Genomic DNA, 20,096 nt, shown 5'->3' with positions numbered 1-20,096 from the left:
TTCTTGACCTATGTGAGTGATGATAAACCTGATTCTGATATGGGTCTCTATTGTGGACTGAGAGTGGGAAGGGGGCAGTGAGAGGGGAATCATGGTTGGGAAAAGGGGAAGGGAGAGGGGAGGGAGTGGGAAGCACCAGAGTGACATTCTGTAATGATTAATAAACTAGTTGTTCGGAATCAAATGAGCTTGCCTGGTGTTTAATGGCTGGATGTGCCTGCACCCTCAGCACCCCCACCTCTGGCATTCCTTCTCTGCCACCTCGCGCGGCGCTCCACCCTCACCACTCCCAACATCCTTAGTCCTGCCACATTTACAAACTTGCTCTCCATTCCATGTTAACAAATACCGTACTGTTGGAAGGTCTTAGCCGCTCTAGCTATACATACTGCATGTGCCTAAGACCTTTGCACAGTGCTGTACGTCACCACCACTTTCTCAAGCCGGGGCAATAAATGCAGAAAATGCCACCGGCATGTAGGCCATGAACACAAACTGTCCATAGGACCATAATATATTGGCAGAATACAGGCCTTGTCAAAGTATTCAGCCCCAACCCTTTGTCCACATCAATCAGCAATTCTGATCAATTTAACCGAGAATTTTATTTGTGAATCCATTGCTGCTTTATCACAGTCGAGCCAAAAGTAAAAACAGGGAAAACTGTAGAGCGTGGAGAACTAAAAATTCAGAAACTGAAACGTCGGCAGTTCAAAAGTATTCATCCTTCTTTGCTCAGTACTTGATTGAATCACTGCTCTCAGCTATTACAGCCAGTAATCTTTTTGGATAAGTCTCCATTCGCTCTGCACGATGTGATGGAGCAAGATTTGCCCATTCCTCCTAGCAAAATTGCTCAAGCTGTGTCAGGTTAGTTGGGGAATGGCAGTGGACAGCAATCCTGAGATTTTGCAGGAATTGTTTGATTGGGTTAAGGTCAGGACTCTGACTGGGCCACTCGAGGACATCAGTTTTCTTCATGTGAAGCCACTCCATGGTTTCTCTGGCAGTGTGCTCTGGGCCGTTGTCTTGCTGAAAGATGAACTTCCTTCTCAGTTCAAGGTTTCTGGTGGAGGTTAGCAGATTTTTATCCTGGATCTCTCTGTATTTAGCAGCATTCATCTTCCCATCCATTCCATCCTGACCAGATTTCCAGTCCCCGCTGCTGAAAAGCATCTCCACAGCACGATGCTACCTCCACCATACTTTACAGCAGGGATGGTGCTCCTGGCTATAGATTTATGCCAAATGTGCCAATCAGTGTTGGGGTCAAAGATGTTCCATTTTAATCTCATCCCACCATATGACCTTCCTCTACATTTTTCAGTGTCTTCTAAGTGATGCTCTGTAAAGTCTTTACAGGCAAGCACATGCTCTTTTTCACCGGTACGTCTGGTGTCCACTGCCGTTCCCCAGCTAACCTGGCACAGTTTGAGCAATTTTGAAAGGAGAAATGGGCAAATCTTGCTCCATCACATCGTGCAAAGCTAAAGGAGACTTATCCAAAAAGATTACTGGCTGTAATAGCTGCGAGAGGTGGTCCAACCAAATACTGAAGAAAGAGGGATGAATACTTTTGAACTGCTGACGTTTCAGTTTTTGAATTTTTAGTTTTTTAAGCTTTATAATTTTCTCTATTTTTTGGGGCTATACTGTGAAAAAGGAGCATGGGATTCACATATAAACATTCTTAGCTAATCGATCAAAATCCCTGGTTGTAATACTCATTCATGAGAGCAAAGGTTTGGGGCTGAATGATTTTACAAGGCACTGTATATTGACAGGAATACCAGGAATATTTGGACTTTATTTATTCATAAGATACATCAATGATTTACATAATGGAATCAAATGTCACATTTCAAAGTTTGCCACTGACGCAAAACTGGGTGGGATTCTGAATTTTCATTTCGAGATGCAGTCCGCCCTTCCAGTGTGGAACAGGCCCTTCCAGTGCAGAACAGACTTTTCCAGTGTGGAACAGGCCCTTCCAGTATGGAACAGACTTTTCCAGTGTGGAACCAGCCCCTCCAGTGTAGAACAGGCCCTTCCAGTGCAGAACAGGCTTTTCCAGTGCAGAACAGACTTTTCCAGTGTGGAACAGGCCCTTCCAGTGTGGAACAGACTTTTCCAGTGTGGAACAGGCCCTTCCAGTGCGCAACAGGCCCTTCCAGAGCGGAACAGGCCCTTCCAGTGCAGAACAGGCCATTCTAGTGCAGAACAGACTTTTCCAGTGTGGAACAGGCCCTTCAAGTATGGAACAGGCTTTTCCAGTGCGGACCGGCCCTTCCAGTGTAGAACAGGCTTTTCCAGTGTAGAACAGGCCCTTCCTATAGCCTAATCTCAGTACAATTAACCTACTAACAGGTACGTCTTCGGGCTGTGGGAGCAAGCTGCAGCACTCAGAAGAACCCCACGTGCACATGGGAAGGAACGTACAAACTTGCTTACAGAGGTCGCCGGAACTGAACTCACGCTAACCGCTACACTACTCTGGCACGAGGAGCTTTCCAAATCACTTCCACAGAGTAACGCACACAAAATGCTGGAGAAGCTCAGCAGGTCAGGCAGCATCTATGGTGAGGAAGAAACAGTTGCTGTTTTGGGCTGAGACCCTGAAATAGGACTGGAATTATGTATTTATTGAGATACAGGGCAGCGACGGCTCTTCTAGCCATTTGAACCGTGCCATCCAGCTATCCCCATTTAACCCTAGCCTAATCACAGGACAATTTACAATGCCTAATGAACCTATGAACCAGTACGTCTTTGGACTGTGGGAAGAAACCACAGCACTCGGAGGAAACCCGCGTGGTTACGGGGACAACGTACAAACTCCTTGAAGGCAGCGGCAGGAATTGAACCTGGGTCGCCTGTTCTGTAAAGTGTTGCGCTAACCACTGGGCTATCGTACCACCTAACCTGTTGAAGGAAGGGTTTGCATTGGCATATGACACTTTCGATGGCAAGTGAAATATTACTGAAATAAACTGTATTCTGTAACATCGCAATTACATTAGAACACTAAATGCAAAACCACTCCACTACCATGCTGAGGAGGGAGAGGAGCCGGGGAGGAGGAGGAGTACAAGCTGCCGGGCACGTGACGGGACCGATAGAGGAGAATGTGGGTAAACATGACAACAGGATGAAACGCTGCAAACTCCAACAGCCCACCGCATTGTGGCGTAGTGGCTAGCACGACGTTTTACGCTGCCAGTAGATTGGTGGGCATGGCTTGAAGACCAGAGGGACCGATTCTGTGCAGCATCTCTACAAATAAATAAATCTGCTTGGATGGATCAGAATCAGAAACAGGTTTAGTGCGTCGTGAAATTTGTTGTCTTTGTGGCAGCCGTACAATGCAATACATTATCATAGAGAAAACATGTATTACAGAACTTATACATACATTAAGTAGTTAAATTTAGTAAATTGGGTGGGTGAGACTACAACCAGGGGTCATGGGTTAAGGTTGGAAAGTGAGAAGTTTAAGGAGAACATGAGGAGGAAACTTCTTCACTCAGAGGGTGGTGAGAGAGTGGAACGAGCTGCCAGAGGAAGTGGTGCATGACTGCTTGATTTCAATGTTTACGAGAAGTTTGGATAGGGACATGGATGGTAGGGGTGTGGAGGGCTACGGTTCTGGTGCAGGTCAATAGGAGCAGGCAGCTTAAATGGTTTCGGCATGGACTAGATGGGCCGAAGGGCCTGTACTTTTCCATGCCTCTAAATAGTGTAGAAAGTGAAGAGTAGTGAGGTAGTGTTCATGGGCTCAATGTCCATTCAGAAATGTGAGGGCAGAGGGGAAGAAGCTGTTCCTGAGTCTATTCCAGTAAAACCTGCTTCTGGATACAAAGGCACACAGTCCCACTGCAGTGATATGCACCACCACCCGAGCAAAAGCACCGATACGAAAGCCCTCCGTAGTACCTGCGCGGCCATATCGACCAGCTGTGGCAGTTTTAATATCCTCCCATCGCCATCCTTTAGAAAATCAAGCAAACTCCCTGGAAAGGAAAGAAGATGACTTATCAAAACTTAAATCAGGATTTCAATCTCTTCCTCCGATAGTCTGACTGTCACTAAGCTGGGCTGGATTTCAATGAACTTGGGTAGTCTCTCTTTAAGTGCCATTGGCACAGATCTACAGGAGCTGTATGCCTGAAGACAGAAGGAAGCATTGATGTGCAGATGTTGGACACCACTGCACCAGGGTCCACAACATTAGAGATCAAACATTAGAGAGAGGTCAGAAATGACCTCACGGACTCTGAAAACCTCAGGATAATTTCCCTAGTGTTTGATTTACCACGGAATCTTCTCAGATACCAAAACCCAATGCAGCCCTCTCCACCACTTGCAACCCCCCCCCCCTCCCCACAGCTCTGTTCATCTTCTCAAATTATATGGTTCTTTTTCGAGGGCATGTTATACACACTCAGCAGTCCTGGAGAGGTGGTTAGTGCTTGTAGGAACAATTTTACATTCAGTCAGCCTCTAAATTATTCATGACACACTGCAATAGCTGAAAGCTGAGGAGTTTCCCACTGCAACATCTTATAAAGAAACTGTGGCCTACAAGGACAGAGTTCCTCACAAAGCTTGTAATATTACACTGGGTGTGGTCACGCTTATTTTTTTCCCTTTTGCAAGACCAATAGATATTTCTTTCGGGAGGAACGGCCGTTGCTCCATTTTTAGTTGTCGAGATGGTAGGGCACATCTGGAGAATCATGTCATTTACTCCGATAAACACCCTCGGTTCCTGCTGGGTCTCCGCTGCCTTCCTGTCTGTGTCATTTACTCTGGTAAACGGACGGTGAGAGGTCAGCGCTGACTGCCTTCTTTCTGATCGCTGCTGGAGGAGTCTGTAAGTGGCCTATCGCTGTGAGGCTCGCTGTAGGCCTCTCTGCCTCGTGACGGGTCCCTCTCTTTTGATGAATGTCGTGGTTCTGTGCTTATGGATTGCATTGTTGTGTTTATGAACGGTGGACATTTTCAGACTGATGGTTTTATATTCTGTGATTTTTTTTTAATCGCCCGTTCCTTCTCTTTTGTTTTCAGAGTTGAGGGTGTTTGGGGATTGATGTCCTGGTAGTTTTTTGAGCGGGGGATGGGTTGTTTTTTGGGGGTCGATGTTCTTGTTCCATTTTTGTGCAGGAGGAGGGGGGGGTTTGGGGGTTGATGATCGGGATGCTGTTCTTTTTTATATGGGGGAGGGTTTCATATTTCTCTCTGAATGGCTTTCATGTTCTTACTTTGGTTCGTGGCTATCTGGAGAAGACAAATTTCAGAGTAGCATACGGATACATGGTTTGATAATTAATGAACCTTTGAAACTCCCTCTGTTCCTGCTGATGGGAGACACAAGTGGGTCTCCACTGCCTTCCTGTTTGTTGTTCCCTTCTTCACTTTCCAACATTTTTATGGATTATATTCATTAACACATAATTCATTACAAGATATTTTACAATTATATTAACATCAATGCCATAAATTTTCTAAATAAACATACCACAACCTTTACTTTGAAACATCTTAGAGCTTCAAAGTGTTTATGTTGTCAGTGTTTCAAGTTACAACAGTGTTACAAATTGTAAAACAAACACAGAATGGTAGTAGCTCATTGTTAATACACCGCTGGCCTGCTGAACGCCAACGCCATCTAGTCAAAACATTTTATTTTTGCCATTATACCCATCAGTTGTTTAGACTGTCTGACATTGTTTACTTGTTTTTTGAGTTGTGGTTTGAGTTTGTTTATAAAGTATGTGATTTTTCAATTTTCATTCTAAATATTCATAGTATGCTTATTACAAAAAAAATTATTATTTAAAGTGCTGCACACTTTCCAGACCTCGTAAAAATTTCCTGCTCAAAGCAATGGTTGTTCTGTGTAACTGTAAAAAATATATCAGAGGGAACGTTGGTAAAAATGGCACAGAGATTAAGAGAGGTAAAATAGATTATGAGAGTAAGCTTGCAGGGAACATAAAACTGATGAGGGTTAAAAGTTTAGTGACGACAGATGTAGATATTCTGCAGTCAGAAACATGGGAAATTATAACAGGGAGCAGATAATAAACAACAGAATAAATAAACACAAGCTGTAGTTCTATCTGCATGAAAGAGGACACAAATGCCCTTGCAGATAATTTAGAGAATTAAGAGTCCCAAGACAGGGTGGAACTGAAGAAAGTCAGTACTAACAATGAAATAATCAGCGAGGGAAAAAGTACAGACACTGCACAGAGCAACAGACACAAAATGCTGGGGGAGCTCAGCAGGTCAGGCAGCATCGATGGAGATGAATAAACAGTGGATGTTTCGGGCCGAGACCCTTCATCGGGACTTCATCACAGAGCATGCTTGGAAGTGGCCATTGAAATTGTGGGTTCATGGGGGTGGGGAGGAGGGTGGGTCACCTGTTTCATTGTAGCCAGTGCTGTTCTGCCAAGCACCGGGGGCATACTCTGTTGGCGCTAGGACTTGATGACTTGAGTAATAGGGAAAGGTTGAACAGGTTAAGACTTTACTCCTTGGAGCGTAGGAAATTGAGAGGAGATTTGATAGAGGTATACAAAATTATGAGGGGTATAGATAGGGTAAATGCAAGCAGGCTTTTTCCGCTGAGGTTGGGTGGGACTAGAACTAGATGTCATGGGTTAAAGGTGAAAGGTGAAATATTTAAGGGGAACATGAGGGAGACCTTCTTCATTCAGAGGTTGATGAGTGTGTGGAATGATCTGCCAGCGCAAGTGATGGATGCGAGTTAAATTTCAACGTTTAGGAGAAGTTTGGATAGGTACATGGATGGTAGTGGTATGGAGGCTATGGTCCGGGTGCAGGACGATGGGAGCAGGCAGTTTAAATGGTTTCGGCATGGACTAGATGAACAACACACACACAAAATGATGGAGAGACTCAGCATGTCAGACAGCATCTACAGAGGGGAATCAACAGTCAAGGTTTCAGGCAAAGACCATTCATTCTCCCGAGATTGTGAGGTCCAGAGTCCATGTGGACGTGCACAAAATGCTGGAGGAACTCAGCAGATCAGGCTATGGAGAGTTCCCTTATTCCTGATGAAGAGTCTCAGCTGAAACATCAACTGATGCTGCCTGACCCTCTGAGTTCCTTCAAAATTTTTTTGTGTGTTACTTTGGATTTCCAGAATCCGTACTGAAGAGACTTTCTCGTCATACCAGGTAGGATGATCACGGCCATGCAAAACAGAAAAAACGACTTACTCCTCTGGTAGAAACCCATCTCCACCCTGCCACCCACAGGCAATAATATTCCACGGATTCATCACCCTCATTGCATTTGCCTTCTCAACCTGCAAGTTAACCTTTAGGGAATCCTGCATGAGAACTCTTTGCACCTCTGAATTTTGAATTTTCTCCCGTTTAGCTTTTATTCCTTCTACCAAAGAGCATGACACTGTATACCACCTGCCCTCTCCTAATCTGTCTAAATCATTCTGGAGACTCCCTGCTTCCTCAACACTACCGGCCCCTCCACCTATCTTTGTATCGTGACCAGAAAACTGTCAATTCTGTCATTCTGACCTGCTTCATCACACAAAGAATCTATTGCCATTGAATGTGAAAGGGTCATCAACCACCAGGCAATGGTACAGGAAGCACGAGAGACGCACGGACACGTGGCATGTAGGGAGGACTACGGTTACCTTGCGTCATGAACTCTGTGACAATGTAGATGGGCTCCTCGGAAACCACAGCGTAGAGCTGCACCAGCTTGTCGTGACGCAGTCGCTTCATTATCTGGGCCTCCTCGAGGAACGCTTCTGGCGACATAGTGCCCGGCTTCAGAGTCTTCACTGCCACCTTGGTGGTGCCGTTCCACGTGCCTAAACCCAGCCGGGCACAGGGAGAGAGCGAACAAAAGCAGGTTATCCACAAGAAACGCTTGGCGCTGGGGCGGAACGAGTGGTGAGGGATGGATGTGGAAAGTGATGGGATGGTGTGCCATGCTTCTAGAAAGTCTTAACCCTCTCTATTAATTCTACGCTCTTAAAGAGTTGAGGCCCTGAATCTACACTAGGGGGTGCCTGGGGTCGAAGCCTCCAGTCCAATCACGCTGAACCCCAACTGAGAGGAGGTGAGTGAAATGAGGCCAAGCCGTGACCCGACAGATGTGGCCTCTCTATCTCCCAACCTTGGGTACAGGGCAGCACCACATCTCCCTGGGTGGGATGTGGCCGCGGTAGGTAATAAAAATGACAGGCAGCACCCTCACACCCCCCTCAACCTATTCCACCCTCTGCTTCTCATGTAAGCTGCAGTGAAGGGGGCTGGGGCGGGGGGGGGGGGGTCTCCAGGCAAGGAAATATAAACTTTCCTCATGGGGCTTATGGGGGCGGGAGGGGTGTTTGAGGGTTAACGATGGAGGAAGGCTAACTGGACACATTTATAAACTTTCCTCATGGGAGGGGTTGGGGGTTAACAGAGGAAGGCAAATTGGGCACATTTGGGCTTTCCTGGGCTCAGCCCTTTTCCTGAAATCTTCCACAAAAAAAATTTGCGACAATCATACATTACTCTTCCCAAAAAACACCTCTCTGGAATATTGTTGGGCAATTATTTTTGTGTGTGGGAAAGCCAGCCAACCTAACCAACGAAAACTCAAAGCTGCCAAAGACAGAAAGGGAGCTGCATCTTGCAAGGCCTCCAGGCGGACCGCAACCTTGCCCTGATCTGGAGGCTCGTGTGTCTCTAAGGCCCGGAGAGCTATGCTGGCTGGAGTCAGGGCTTTAAGCTTTGGCTCTTGGTAGGGTCACCCATGCCAAATGGGTCAAAGGGCAGAGGCCAGACTAAGAGTGGTCCACTGGCTCTCCAGGTTTGGGGAGTTCAGCTCAGGGCAAACGACCCTGACTGGTGAAACAAAATTACGGTGGAAAAGTAATGAAGAATCCTTCTACACAGACAGAAAAAGCCTTAAACGCCAGCAGCGTAACTGGCAGGTGTATCTTGCAGGGGTTCTAAACCTGGCGTCCATGGGCTCCTTGCTTAAAGGTATTGATTCATGACATAAAAAAGGTTGGGAAGTCCTTTCTTAGAGCAATATAGCACAGAAGCAGGCCATTTGGCCCAACGTGTCAATGCCATCCAGGCATCTACGTTAGTCCCATTTGCCTGCATTTGACCCATATTCCTCTTACGGGGGTCATGCTAGTGTAAGACTATTGTAGTGCCAGTGACCCCGGTTCAATTCCCACCACTGTCTGTAAGGAGATGGTAATTCTCCCTGTGATCACTTGGGTTTCCTCTGGGTGCTCCTGTTCCCCACATTCCAAAGGTAGGTTAACTGGTCACATGGTGTAATTGGGTGGTATGGGCTCGTTGGGCTGTATCTCTGAATAAAATAAAAATGAAAATCACCTGTCCAACTATCGTTTAAATTCTGTTTTTGTAATTAGCTCTACCACTCCATAAATAACAAATTATAATGCATTCTCAATACATATAGCTCTGGTAATCAATCATATTGGGCATGGGATCAAAAATATCACTTTCTTTAAGAAACACTCATTTTTTTATGCACAAAGCATAGAATCAAAATTTGTGTCATGGGATGTCATTGCCTCTGAGCTCCTCGTTACTAATTTCAGGGAGTCATTATGATACCTGTGGCTTGTGACTTTGCACACTGATTAAGTTGCCAGTGAGTTTACGTTTACGTTTTTGGCTGAAATCTGAACTCAGAGAGGCCTGTCTAAAGGGAGAGTGATATTTTACCAATCCAGGAACTGGTAATAAGAGCCACCAGGGACACATCCGTCTATCAGCATTTTGACCAAATAGGAGAGGATTAGTCCAGTTGTGAATGAGGAGATGGGAAAACATGCAATGGAAGTTTAACAGGTTAATGTATACTGATGGCTTGTCAACTGACTTGCTCATTGTATCGAATCTCAGTGGCCAATTCCAGCCTCGTCACTCCTACAATGAACTCAAGAGATTCTGCAGATGCTGCAAATCCAGAGCGACACACACAAGATGCTAAGGAACCCAGCCGGTCAGGCAGCCTCTAATGAGAGGAATGGACGGTTCATGTTGCGGGCTGACACCCTTCATCAGGACTGGAAAGGAAGGGGGCAGAAGGCAGAATAAGAAGATGAGGGAAGGGCCTCAGCTATCACCAGCTTGTACTCCTCTCCCTTCTCCCACCTTCTTCTCCCCCTCTGCCATCTGATTTCTGAATGGATATTGGACCCATGAACACTACCTCACTACTTTTTTAAAACTTCTGTTTTTGCACTACTTACTTAATGTACACTTACTGTAATTGATAGATTTTTTTTCTATATTTATCACGTATTACATTGTACTGCTGCCACTAATTTAACCAATTTCATGACATATGCCGGTAATACTAAACCTGATTCTGATACTGATTATGGCTTCTAACCCCTTCCTTTCCAGTCCTGGTGACGGGTCTCGTTCTGAAATGGTGCTCCATGGACACTGCCTGACCTGCTGAGTTCCTCTAGCATTTGTGCGTGCGACTGCTACATCTTTCCGGATCTTTGTTTAAAGAAAGTATCAGGAAAACGATTCATCATCTTACCCACGAACACGTCTCCGAAGCACCCCTGACCAAGTTTTTTGTCCAAGGTTAGGGATTGCCGGTTTATCTCCCATGCATCTTTACCCAGTCCCAGAGTCTGTGGTACCTCACCCGGACAAACCTTGGTTAACACTTGGCACAAACCATCAGTATGATCTGCAGGGAATGGATGCAATGGAGGGATAATGTAATCAGGGTCACATGCATTAGTATCCACAGGACCTGCAGCTACTGGTGACGCTGTTGGAACCTTTTGCTTAACACATTATTCTCAGTTTTCTGGCCGCAGAGAAATTGTCAGCCGGTTTGGAATGCTAAAGCTCAAAGTTTAAAGTAAATTTATTATCAAAGTACATATATGAAGGTAAGACAGTGGCTATTATTTCAGTTGGAGTTTCAGGAGATTTGATTTGTCACCTAAAACAGTCAAAAACTTCTACAGATGTACAGTGGAGAGCATTCTGCCTGGTTGCGTCCCCGTCTGGTACATGAGGATGGGAGGGTGGTTACCGTACAGGATCGAAATAGGCTGCAGAGACTTGTAAACTCAGTCAGCTCCATCGTGAGCACTGGCCGCTGTAGTATCCAAGGCATCTTCAAGGTGGCATCCGTCATTAAGGACCCCCACCACCCAGGACATGCCCTGTTCTCATTGCTACCATCAGGAAGGAGGTACAGAAGCCTGAAGGCACACACTCAATGATTCAGGAACAGCTTCTTCCCCTCTGCCAAACAATTTCTGGACAGACATTGAACCCATGAACACTACCTCACTGCTATTTTATTTCTGTTTTTGCACTACTTATTTAATTTAACTATATATATATATTTGTCTGTGTGTGTGGGAGAGAGAGAGAGAGAGAGAGAGAGTGTGTGTGTGTGTATACACTGTATTCAGCTTTTTCTATATATCACGTATTACATTGAACTGCTGCCGTAAATTTAACAAATTTCACGACATATGCTGGTAATATCAAACCTGATTCTGATTCTCTTCTCACTGCTGCCATCAGGTAAAAGGTACAGGAGCCTCAGGACTCGTACCACCAGGTTCAGGAACAGTTACATACCCCTTAACCATCAGAGGATAACTACACTCATCTATTGAGATGTTCCCATAACCAATGATCTCACTTTAAGGACACTTTATCTCATTATCTCATGTTCTCGTTATTTATTGCTATTTATTTATTTGCACAGTTTGTTGTCTTCTGCACTCTGGTTGATCTTTCATTGATCCTGTTATAGTTACTATTCTACAGATTTGCTGAGTATGCCCACAGGAAAATGAATCTCGGGATTGTATGTGGTGACATATATGTACTTTGATAATAAAATGAACTTCGAACTTTGAACATATACAACCCTGAGATTCATTTTCTTCTGGGTATACTCAATAAATCTATAGGATCACCATCATATTCAAAAATCAATGAAAGACCACCCAACTGGGGCATTCAACCAGAGTGCAGAAGGCAACAAACTGTGGAAATAGAGAAAAATATAAATAATAATAAAAAATAAGCAATAAATATCGAGAACATGAGATAAAGAGTCCTTGAAAATGAGTCCACTGGTTGGGGGAACATTTCAATGATGGGGCAAGTGAAGTTATCCCCTTTGGTTCAGGAGCCTGATGGTAGAGGGGTATTCACTGTTCCTGAACCTGGTGGTGTGAGTCTTGAGGCTCCCCCACACCTTCTTCCTGATGGCAGCAGGGAGAAGAGAGCACGTTCTAGGCGGTGGAGGGTCCCTGATGATGGATGCTGCTTTCCTGTGACAGCGTTTCCTGTAGACGTGCCCAATGGTTGGGTGGGCTTTAGGAAATGTAGGTCTTCAAAAGGAGCAAATTGAGTGAAGATCTGTTGGAATCAGAATGGGAATTGGTTTATTATGGTCTCATGCCCCAAGGTATAGTGAGAAGCTTGTCTTCTGTGCCGTTCACACAGGTCAGATCATAACACAGCGCATTGAGGTAGGATCAATAACAGAACGCAGAATAAAGTACAACAGCTACAGAGAAAGTGATGTGAAAAAACAAGAGGTTGTGTAGAGGCTGGAAATCCAGAGCAACACACGCAAATTGCCTAATGAACTCAGCAGGTCAGGCAGCATCTATGGAGAGGAATAACGAGTCAATGTTTCAAGCTGAGACCCTTCATTAGGACCTGGTCCTGACAAAGGGTTTTTGACCTGGAATATTGACTCTCTATTCCTTTCCAAGGAGACAATAAGATGCAAGATCATAATGAGGTAGATTATGAGGTAAAGAGTCTACCTTGGCATAGTAGGAAAGCATTCAACAGCAGGGCAGAAGATGTTCTTCAGGCTGGTGGCAAGTGCTTTCTGCTTGATGGGGGAGGGGAGGTGAGAATGTCCGGGGGGTGATTGGGGACCTTGACTGTACTGACTGTGTTACTGAGGCAGCGAGCGGTATAGACAGAGTCCCTGGAGGGCAGGGTGATGTCTGTGTGTGCTGAGCTGCACCCAGCTTCTTGTTAAAGGTTGTACGTAGTTCTAGATTTACTGGAAGGGTCCAAACAATCAGTTTGTGATGTGGACATTACTGGTAAGGCCAGGGTTTATTGCCCAGCCATGACTGCCCTCAATAATGTGGTGGTGAGCTGCCTTCTCGAGCCAGTGCCTTCGCCTGTTGATGTGCACCATCGGAGCTATTGAGGAGGAAGGTCCAGGATTTAGACCCTGTGTTGGAGAAGGAGTGGTGATTGATTTCGAAGCTGGGATAACGAGCTTGGAGGGGAACCTACAGGAGATGGTATTATCAGCAAGCCCTTCCTGATCTTGCCTTTCTTGGTGGGACAGGTCATGGCTTTGGCCAGTGAGACAAACATGCCCGGACAAATAATTACAGCCTGATGGAGGATCCTAGAGGGTCGAGCAGCAGTTGTGGAGGGTGTGGGAGGAATTGTCAAAGTCTTATGTTGAAACCCAGATCATTTGTCGATCTGCTCAGTTCCTCCATTAGATTGCTATTGCTCTCGATTCCAGAATTACTTGTATCTGACTGTAATGGATTTTGTATATTATCATCATTATCAATTTGTGACGTGTCATATGACATCATCATTGTGTGCCCTGTTGTATGACATGGCCGATCATGGTCTTTCCGTTACCATGATTGTTCTTGTCAAATTTTTCCACAGAAGTTGGTTTCCATTGCCTTCTGGGCAAGACGGGTGACCCTCAGCCATTATCAATACTCTTCAGAGATTGTCTGCCTGGTGTCAGTGGTCACATAACCAGGACTTGTGATGTGCACCAGCTGCTCATACAACCATCCACCATCTTCTCCCATGGTTTCACATGACCATGATCAATAGGGAAGGGTGGGGGCTAAGCAGGTGCTACACCTTGCCAAGGGTGACCTGCAGGTCAGTGCAGGGAAGGAGCACTTTACACATCCTTTGTATAAGATGCACACGTTTAGTCAATATCTTCTCATTGGTCTTTGGAGCAGAATGAAGGATTATAGATTATAAAGGTAAAGACAGGGTAAATGCAAGCAAGCTTTTTCCACTGTGGTTGGGTGGGACCACAACCAGAGGTCATGGGCTAAGGGTGAAAGGTGAAAAGTTTAAGGGGAACATGAGGGGAAACTTCTTCACTCAGAGAGTCATGAGAGTGAGGAACGAGCTGCCAGCACAAGTGGTACATGCGAGTTTGATTTCAATGTTTAAGGGAAGTTTGGATAGGTACGTGGATGGTAGGGGTGTGGAGGGCTGTGGTTCCAGTGCAGGTCAATGGGAGTAGGCAGTTTAAATGGTTTGGCACAGACTAGCTAGGCCAAAGAGCCTGTTTCTGTGCTGTACTTTTCTATGATTCAATCTATTACTATGGATTTAATAAATTGGGAACTTGTTGGAGACTTACAAAGTGAGAGAAAGGCTCAGGAAGGGAAATAATGCAAATTAGTGTCTTCCAGTGGAGGAAATCACAGATTATTTTACGACAGAGATGTATTGGAAGAAAGAAAACCATTTTGCTTTCAAAACAGAAAATATGAGATTATCTGGGAATAAGGAGAGGATAAGGATGCAGAAAGGAGGAATAGAAGTGGAATTAATACTTGGACAGGGAATTATGCTGTACATAATTCCAAATTAATTGGTTACATTAGCACAGATAATTGGCTGAACCTTCCCTCCCCCGCTGCTCTGTACAATAATTTGTATGAATCCATCCGGGGCCAAATTAACTTTGAGGTTCCAACTGTTCAAATTCGCAATTCCATCCAATTTCAGAGAATAATGTGTTTCTTGCACAAGGGATCCAGCCGCTTCCCGAGACAAGGTCAAGGCTCTGCTTTCCAATATAAAACGTGACAGAAGCATTAACATTTCACTTGTCTGAACAACAGCTGCAGGTCCGTCTTTGCCTTGCTATGGCTCGGTTCCTACCCATCCACACTTCCCCAAACTGCCCATTGCCCAGTTTCTTGATCAGCTGCAGGGACTCGCGAGGAATTTCCCAGACGTCTTTGGTTTTGACTGACAGATCTGCCAGCTTCGGCATCCCTTTATGACAGGGTACGACCAAACGGCAACACAGTCCCGCGGCTCGTTCTACAGCAGGGACCCACAACGGGCACAGGGGAAAAGCAAGAGGTCAGACAAAGAGTTAATCATGAGGCAGCAGTAACCGACAGAAACACACGCACGATTACATCCAAAGCAGGCAATGCAATGTTTCTCCCTTGTAAAAATTTTGAGAATCTTACCTTCTGACAACTTTAGTCAGTGACTTCGCAGAGGAATTAATCTTGTCTCACTACTAAATATCTACTTAGTTCATAACTCAGATGACCAAGGACTAACGGGAGAGGCGATTCATAACCCCCTGGGTTATGGAGGCGATGTGATTGTTGAATACTTACTCTATGGCAATGTTTCTAATAAAAACCATTGACAAAATTTGTTGTTCTTTTACATTTGGTCATTCCGTCCCTCACATAAATTCCACCTGAGTGTTTTTTATTCCGTGATTCAGATTGTCACCTACAGACCAAAGGATCCACCAACATTCTGCGCCATAAACCATGAATTAGTTAGAACCACAGGATATCTGTGCTGTCATTGGACGGGGTTCAAACACGGTTCATGAAAGTGATTCCAGGATTGAACAGCTTATCATATGAGGAGAATTTGATGCGTCTGGATCTGTGCTCACTGGAATTCAGAAGAACGAGGGGTGATCTCATTGATACCTATTGAATGTTGAAAGGCCTCGATAGAGTGGATATAGAAAGGCCGTTTCCTTCGGTGGGGGAGTCTAAGACCAGAGGGCACAGCCTCAGAATAGAGGGACGTCTATTTAGGACTGAGATGAGGAGGAATTTCTTTGGCCAGAGAGTGGAGAATGTGTGGAATTTGGTGCAACAGACAGCTGTGGAGGCCAAGTCAGACTTGATGGGCCAAATGGTTTAATTCTGCTCCTTGACCTTATGGACAATGAAGAGCTTTCAGTTTCTTACCTAGGACAATATTTCCTGTCCGTTTGCAAAACTAAAGAAGGATAGATTTGTACAGAAAATAATTTAGTAGGCAGAAACACAGCAGTTGGTGCGACACTATTACAGCTCAGGGTGATATGGAGTTCAGAGCTCAATTCCACTCCGTCTGTAAGGAATCTGTACATCCTCCCCGTGAACAGTCCTCCGAGCCTCCTCCGGGTGCTCTAGTTTCGTCTCACGGTCCAAAGTTGTGTGGCTCCATAATAAACCCACATGATATAGGAGCAGAATTAGGCAATTTGGCCCATAATCAGCAATTTCATCATGGCTGACCCACTTTCCCTCTCAGCCCCAACCGCCTGCCCTCTCCCCGCACTCTGACTAATCAAGAAACTACCCCTGCCATAAATATACCCAATGACTTGGCCTCCACAGCTGCCTGTGGCAATGAATTCCACAGATTCATCACTCTCTGGCTAAAGAAATTCCTCCTCATCGCCGTTCTAAAATGACATTCCTCTATTCTGACGCTGTGTCCTCTGGTCCTAGACTTCCCGACCATAGGAAACATCCACACTATCGAGGCCTTTCAACATTCGATCGGTTGGTAGGTTGATTGGTCGTTGTAAATTGCCCTGTGACTAAGCTAGGGTTAAGTTGGTCTGTTCTACGCCGTGTGTCTACATGAATAAAGTGACCCTCCTCAGAGACAGTTTCTTTTGTTTAAGTTGTTAAGTAAATAGGCAGGCCCTTCATTGTAAATTGCCCTGTGACTAAGCTAGGGTTAAGTTGGTGTGTTGCTGGAAAGGTCTGTTCTACGCCGTGTGTCTACATGAATAAAGTGACCATCCTCAGAGACAGGTTTTTTTGTTTAAGTTGTTAAGTAAATAGGCAGGCCCTTCCTACGTCTACTGCTGTCCGTTTGCCCTGAGCATCTAGGCCTGACCAGATTGCACCCTGCAACCGAACACTGCAATAGCAAACACGACAAGAGCGTCTCAGATTTCCCAGAAAGTCACAAAGGCTTAAGCGTAAAAGAGATGGCTTTCAAGAATACCCGCAGAATGCCACAGTGCCTGAAATTCCGTGCTGAGATTAACCTGTTACATACTTCTGATATTTTTCATTAATATAAATGCCAGGGGTCATCATCATACATTGATGATGGGAACTAAAAGATCACAAGTTCACGTTTGATTTGAGAACCACACAATAACTTTCAGTTTCTCCTCCCCTTATATTCCTGCTGGTGCTGTCCACGTTGGCACACCTTCCTGTGACGTGGCTTAAATGCTTGGGCAGGGGGAAGTGAAAACTGTGCCATTCTGCAGAGCAAAGATCTGAAAACGTACAACAACCAACAAAGCAAACATGTTGCAGAGTGGAAACTTTCATCAGCTTGGGAATAAACGGCAGAGCAGTGGCCTTTGAATCCAGTACAATATTTGAGAATCTTCTCAATGCATCTCTCATAAATATGCAATAATGAAACATTTCACTTACAGCTTGAACTCGTGCCCTTTGAGCAACAGTGCCTTCCCATAAAGGTGCAATTATACAGCTGTATTCACGGTATATATGACTTTCATGGTATATATGATGGACAATTAAACAACCAATTCATTTCCCAGGGCAGAAATGGCTCATACAAGGGGGCATCATTTTAAGGTGATTAGAGGAAAGTATAAGTGGAGATGCCAGAGCTAAGTTATTTACATAGAGAGTGGAGGGTGCGTGGAATGCACTGTCAGGGGTGGTGGTAGAGACAGATACATCAGGGACATTTAGAAACTCTTAGATAGGCTCATGGATGATAGAAAAATGGAGTGCTGTGTAGGAGGGATTCCTCCAGGAGGACCGCAGCCTTGTCGTAGGGTTTGGAGGCTTGCGTGCCTCACTGACCCGGAGAGCTATGCTGGCTGGAGTCAGGGTTTTATGCTCTGGCTCTGGGTAGGGTCACTCATGCCAAACAGGTCAAAGGGTGGAGGCCAGACTAAGAGTGGTCCACCGGTCCTCCAGGTTCGGGGGTTCAGCTCAGGGCTGACAACCCTGACAGTTCAAAAAAAAAAGTTACAGAAAGAGCAATGAAGAACCCTTCGATATCTGAGTGCGACGGTATTCCTGAGCCTCCACCCGGGACCTGCATGACTGACAGGAGTGAAATCCGAGAGGAAGTTACTGATGTGAAGAAGGAAGCTCTGAACACCGCCAGAGATGGAGGGACTTCATTGCTGCCCTAAACACCAGTGACGGAACGGGCCGTAGAGATGTAGAAGGGAAAGGTTGGATTGATCTCAGAGTGGATGGAAGGGTCAGCACAACATTGTGGGCCCAAGAAGCTTTGCTGCACTGTAATGTTCCTTGTTATGTATGTTCAAAGGAAGTTGTAATTGATAGAAAACAGATCGCAAAGTAAGGTGTGAAAATATCCTTCTGCCTGGTGGAGGTACACTAAAGATCCCTTCCTGGTTACTCACCGGGGACTTTTCACTTTGTAATGTGGGTGAATATAGTTCTCGGGTTCATGGCTCACCTGTCGCTGTGATGTCGTTCTGTGATTAGAGCCGGCTTTACCCTACTAACGTGTGACAGGACCTGATTATCAGTGTTGTGTTTAGCTTGGGCAAGTGTGTTTTAGCAAAATGCTTTGATTTGCATTTGTGTTGTGAGCAGTTTTGGACACCCTTATCGAACGATGTACTGACATTGGAGCGACACAACAAGAGGAGGTTCACGAGAATGATCCCAGGAATGTAAGGGTTAACATATGAGGGGCTCTGGGCCTGTACTCTCTGGAGTTTCGAAGAATGCATTAATGAGGAATTGCATTAACGTCTATCACATGTTGAAAGGCCTAGAGAGAATGGATGTGGAGAATATGTTTCCAACAGTGGGAGAGCCTAAAGCCAGCCTGCGAACAGATCGTCCCTTTAGAACGGAGATGAGGAGGAATTTCTTTAGCCAGAGGGTGGTGAATCTGTGGAATTCGTTGCCACAGGCGGCTGTGGAGGTGGAGGTGTCACTGGGTATATTTAAAGCAGATGTTGACAGGTTCTTGATTAGTCAGGGTGTCAAAGGTGGACGTGGAGAAACCCAGGCATCGGCAGGTTACCGGTGAGTGAGTACCTTGATGAGACAACACCTTTCATCGCCTTGTGAATAGTTCAGGGCGGAGCGAGCGGGCATTCATGAGCCTGATTGGATCTGCCCAGCTTTTGGCAGGCACACTTCCACGCCCAGGGGCACACCATAAGCCAATCACAAGCTGTAAGATGATCCCAAGCTGTTTACATGTGTTGCATTATGCAGTCTCTGTAATAATGCTCAGGCATGAGGGGGCTAAAGAAAGTACTCAAGTATTGCTTAATTATTTGAGATCTTTCTCTCAATAAATAACATGCTGACATCTTAAGCAGAAATGTTAGCTCTTTAAAAGCCTCTTGCTATACGTTATCAACACTGACTTAATTCCTATTTCTAAATCGTATTGTAGAATAACTCAGTCAATTGGAGTATTGTGCAGTTTTGGTCGGCTACCTGCAGGAAAGATTGAAAGTGCAGAGAAAATTTACAAGGTTGCTGCCCGGAGGACCTGAGGTTGAATAGATTTGGACTTTATTCCTTGGCGTGTTGGAGAATGAGGGGAGATTTGATAGAGGCATATAAAATTATCTCAACATTCAAGAGAGGTTTGGATAGGTACATGGATGGGAGGGGTACGGAGGGCTATGATCCTGGTGCAGGTTGATGGGAATAGGCCGTTTAGAATGGTTCAACAGGGACTGGATGGGCCAAAAGGCCTGTCTCTGTGCTGTACTTTCCTATGAGTCTATGACTGGAAATGCATTGATTGAAACTCAACATTTGCAACAGGATATCACAATATTTAACTCCACGAGATGATGCGAAACACCTGGGCCAAAGTGGATTCAACACATCAGATCTACCTTTTCCTGCTCTTTGAACACCTTCTGACGCAGAGATTAATCAAGTGCGGATGAAAGAACATGCGTTAGAACGGATGTCTGTT

At 45.2% G+C, this 20,096-nt stretch overlaps 1 protein-coding gene across 7 annotated transcripts in view; it reads right to left on the bottom strand.

Annotated features, from left to right (window-relative positions):
• The window catches only part of LOC140715853 (tyrosine-protein kinase Fyn-like), a 269,606-nt gene that overhangs the window by 11,787 nt on the left and 237,723 nt on the right, over nucleotides 1-20,096 (bottom strand). For 5 of the 7 annotated variants that reach the window (XM_073028301.1, XM_073028300.1, XM_073028303.1 and 2 more), the window contains 3 exons: nucleotides 15,015-15,179; nucleotides 7,697-7,876; nucleotides 3,934-4,010 (listed from right to left, as the gene is read on the bottom strand). In XM_073028301.1, the coding sequence (XP_072884402.1) occupies nucleotides 3,934-4,010; nucleotides 7,697-7,876; nucleotides 15,015-15,179 (422 nt within the window). Of the gene's footprint in view, nucleotides 1-3,933; nucleotides 4,011-7,696; nucleotides 7,877-10,596; nucleotides 10,753-15,014; nucleotides 15,180-20,096 lie in introns of all 7 variants that reach the window. The other 2 variants (XM_073028305.1, XM_073028299.1) reach the window with 2 other exon arrangements.

The sequence above is a fragment of the Hemitrygon akajei genome, chromosome 24 (genome assembly GCF_048418815.1).
Source record: "Hemitrygon akajei chromosome 24, sHemAka1.3, whole genome shotgun sequence".
Classification (NCBI taxonomy): domain Eukaryota; kingdom Metazoa; phylum Chordata; class Chondrichthyes; order Myliobatiformes; family Dasyatidae; genus Hemitrygon; species Hemitrygon akajei.
This window is presented reverse-complemented; position numbering and strand designations above follow the sequence as displayed.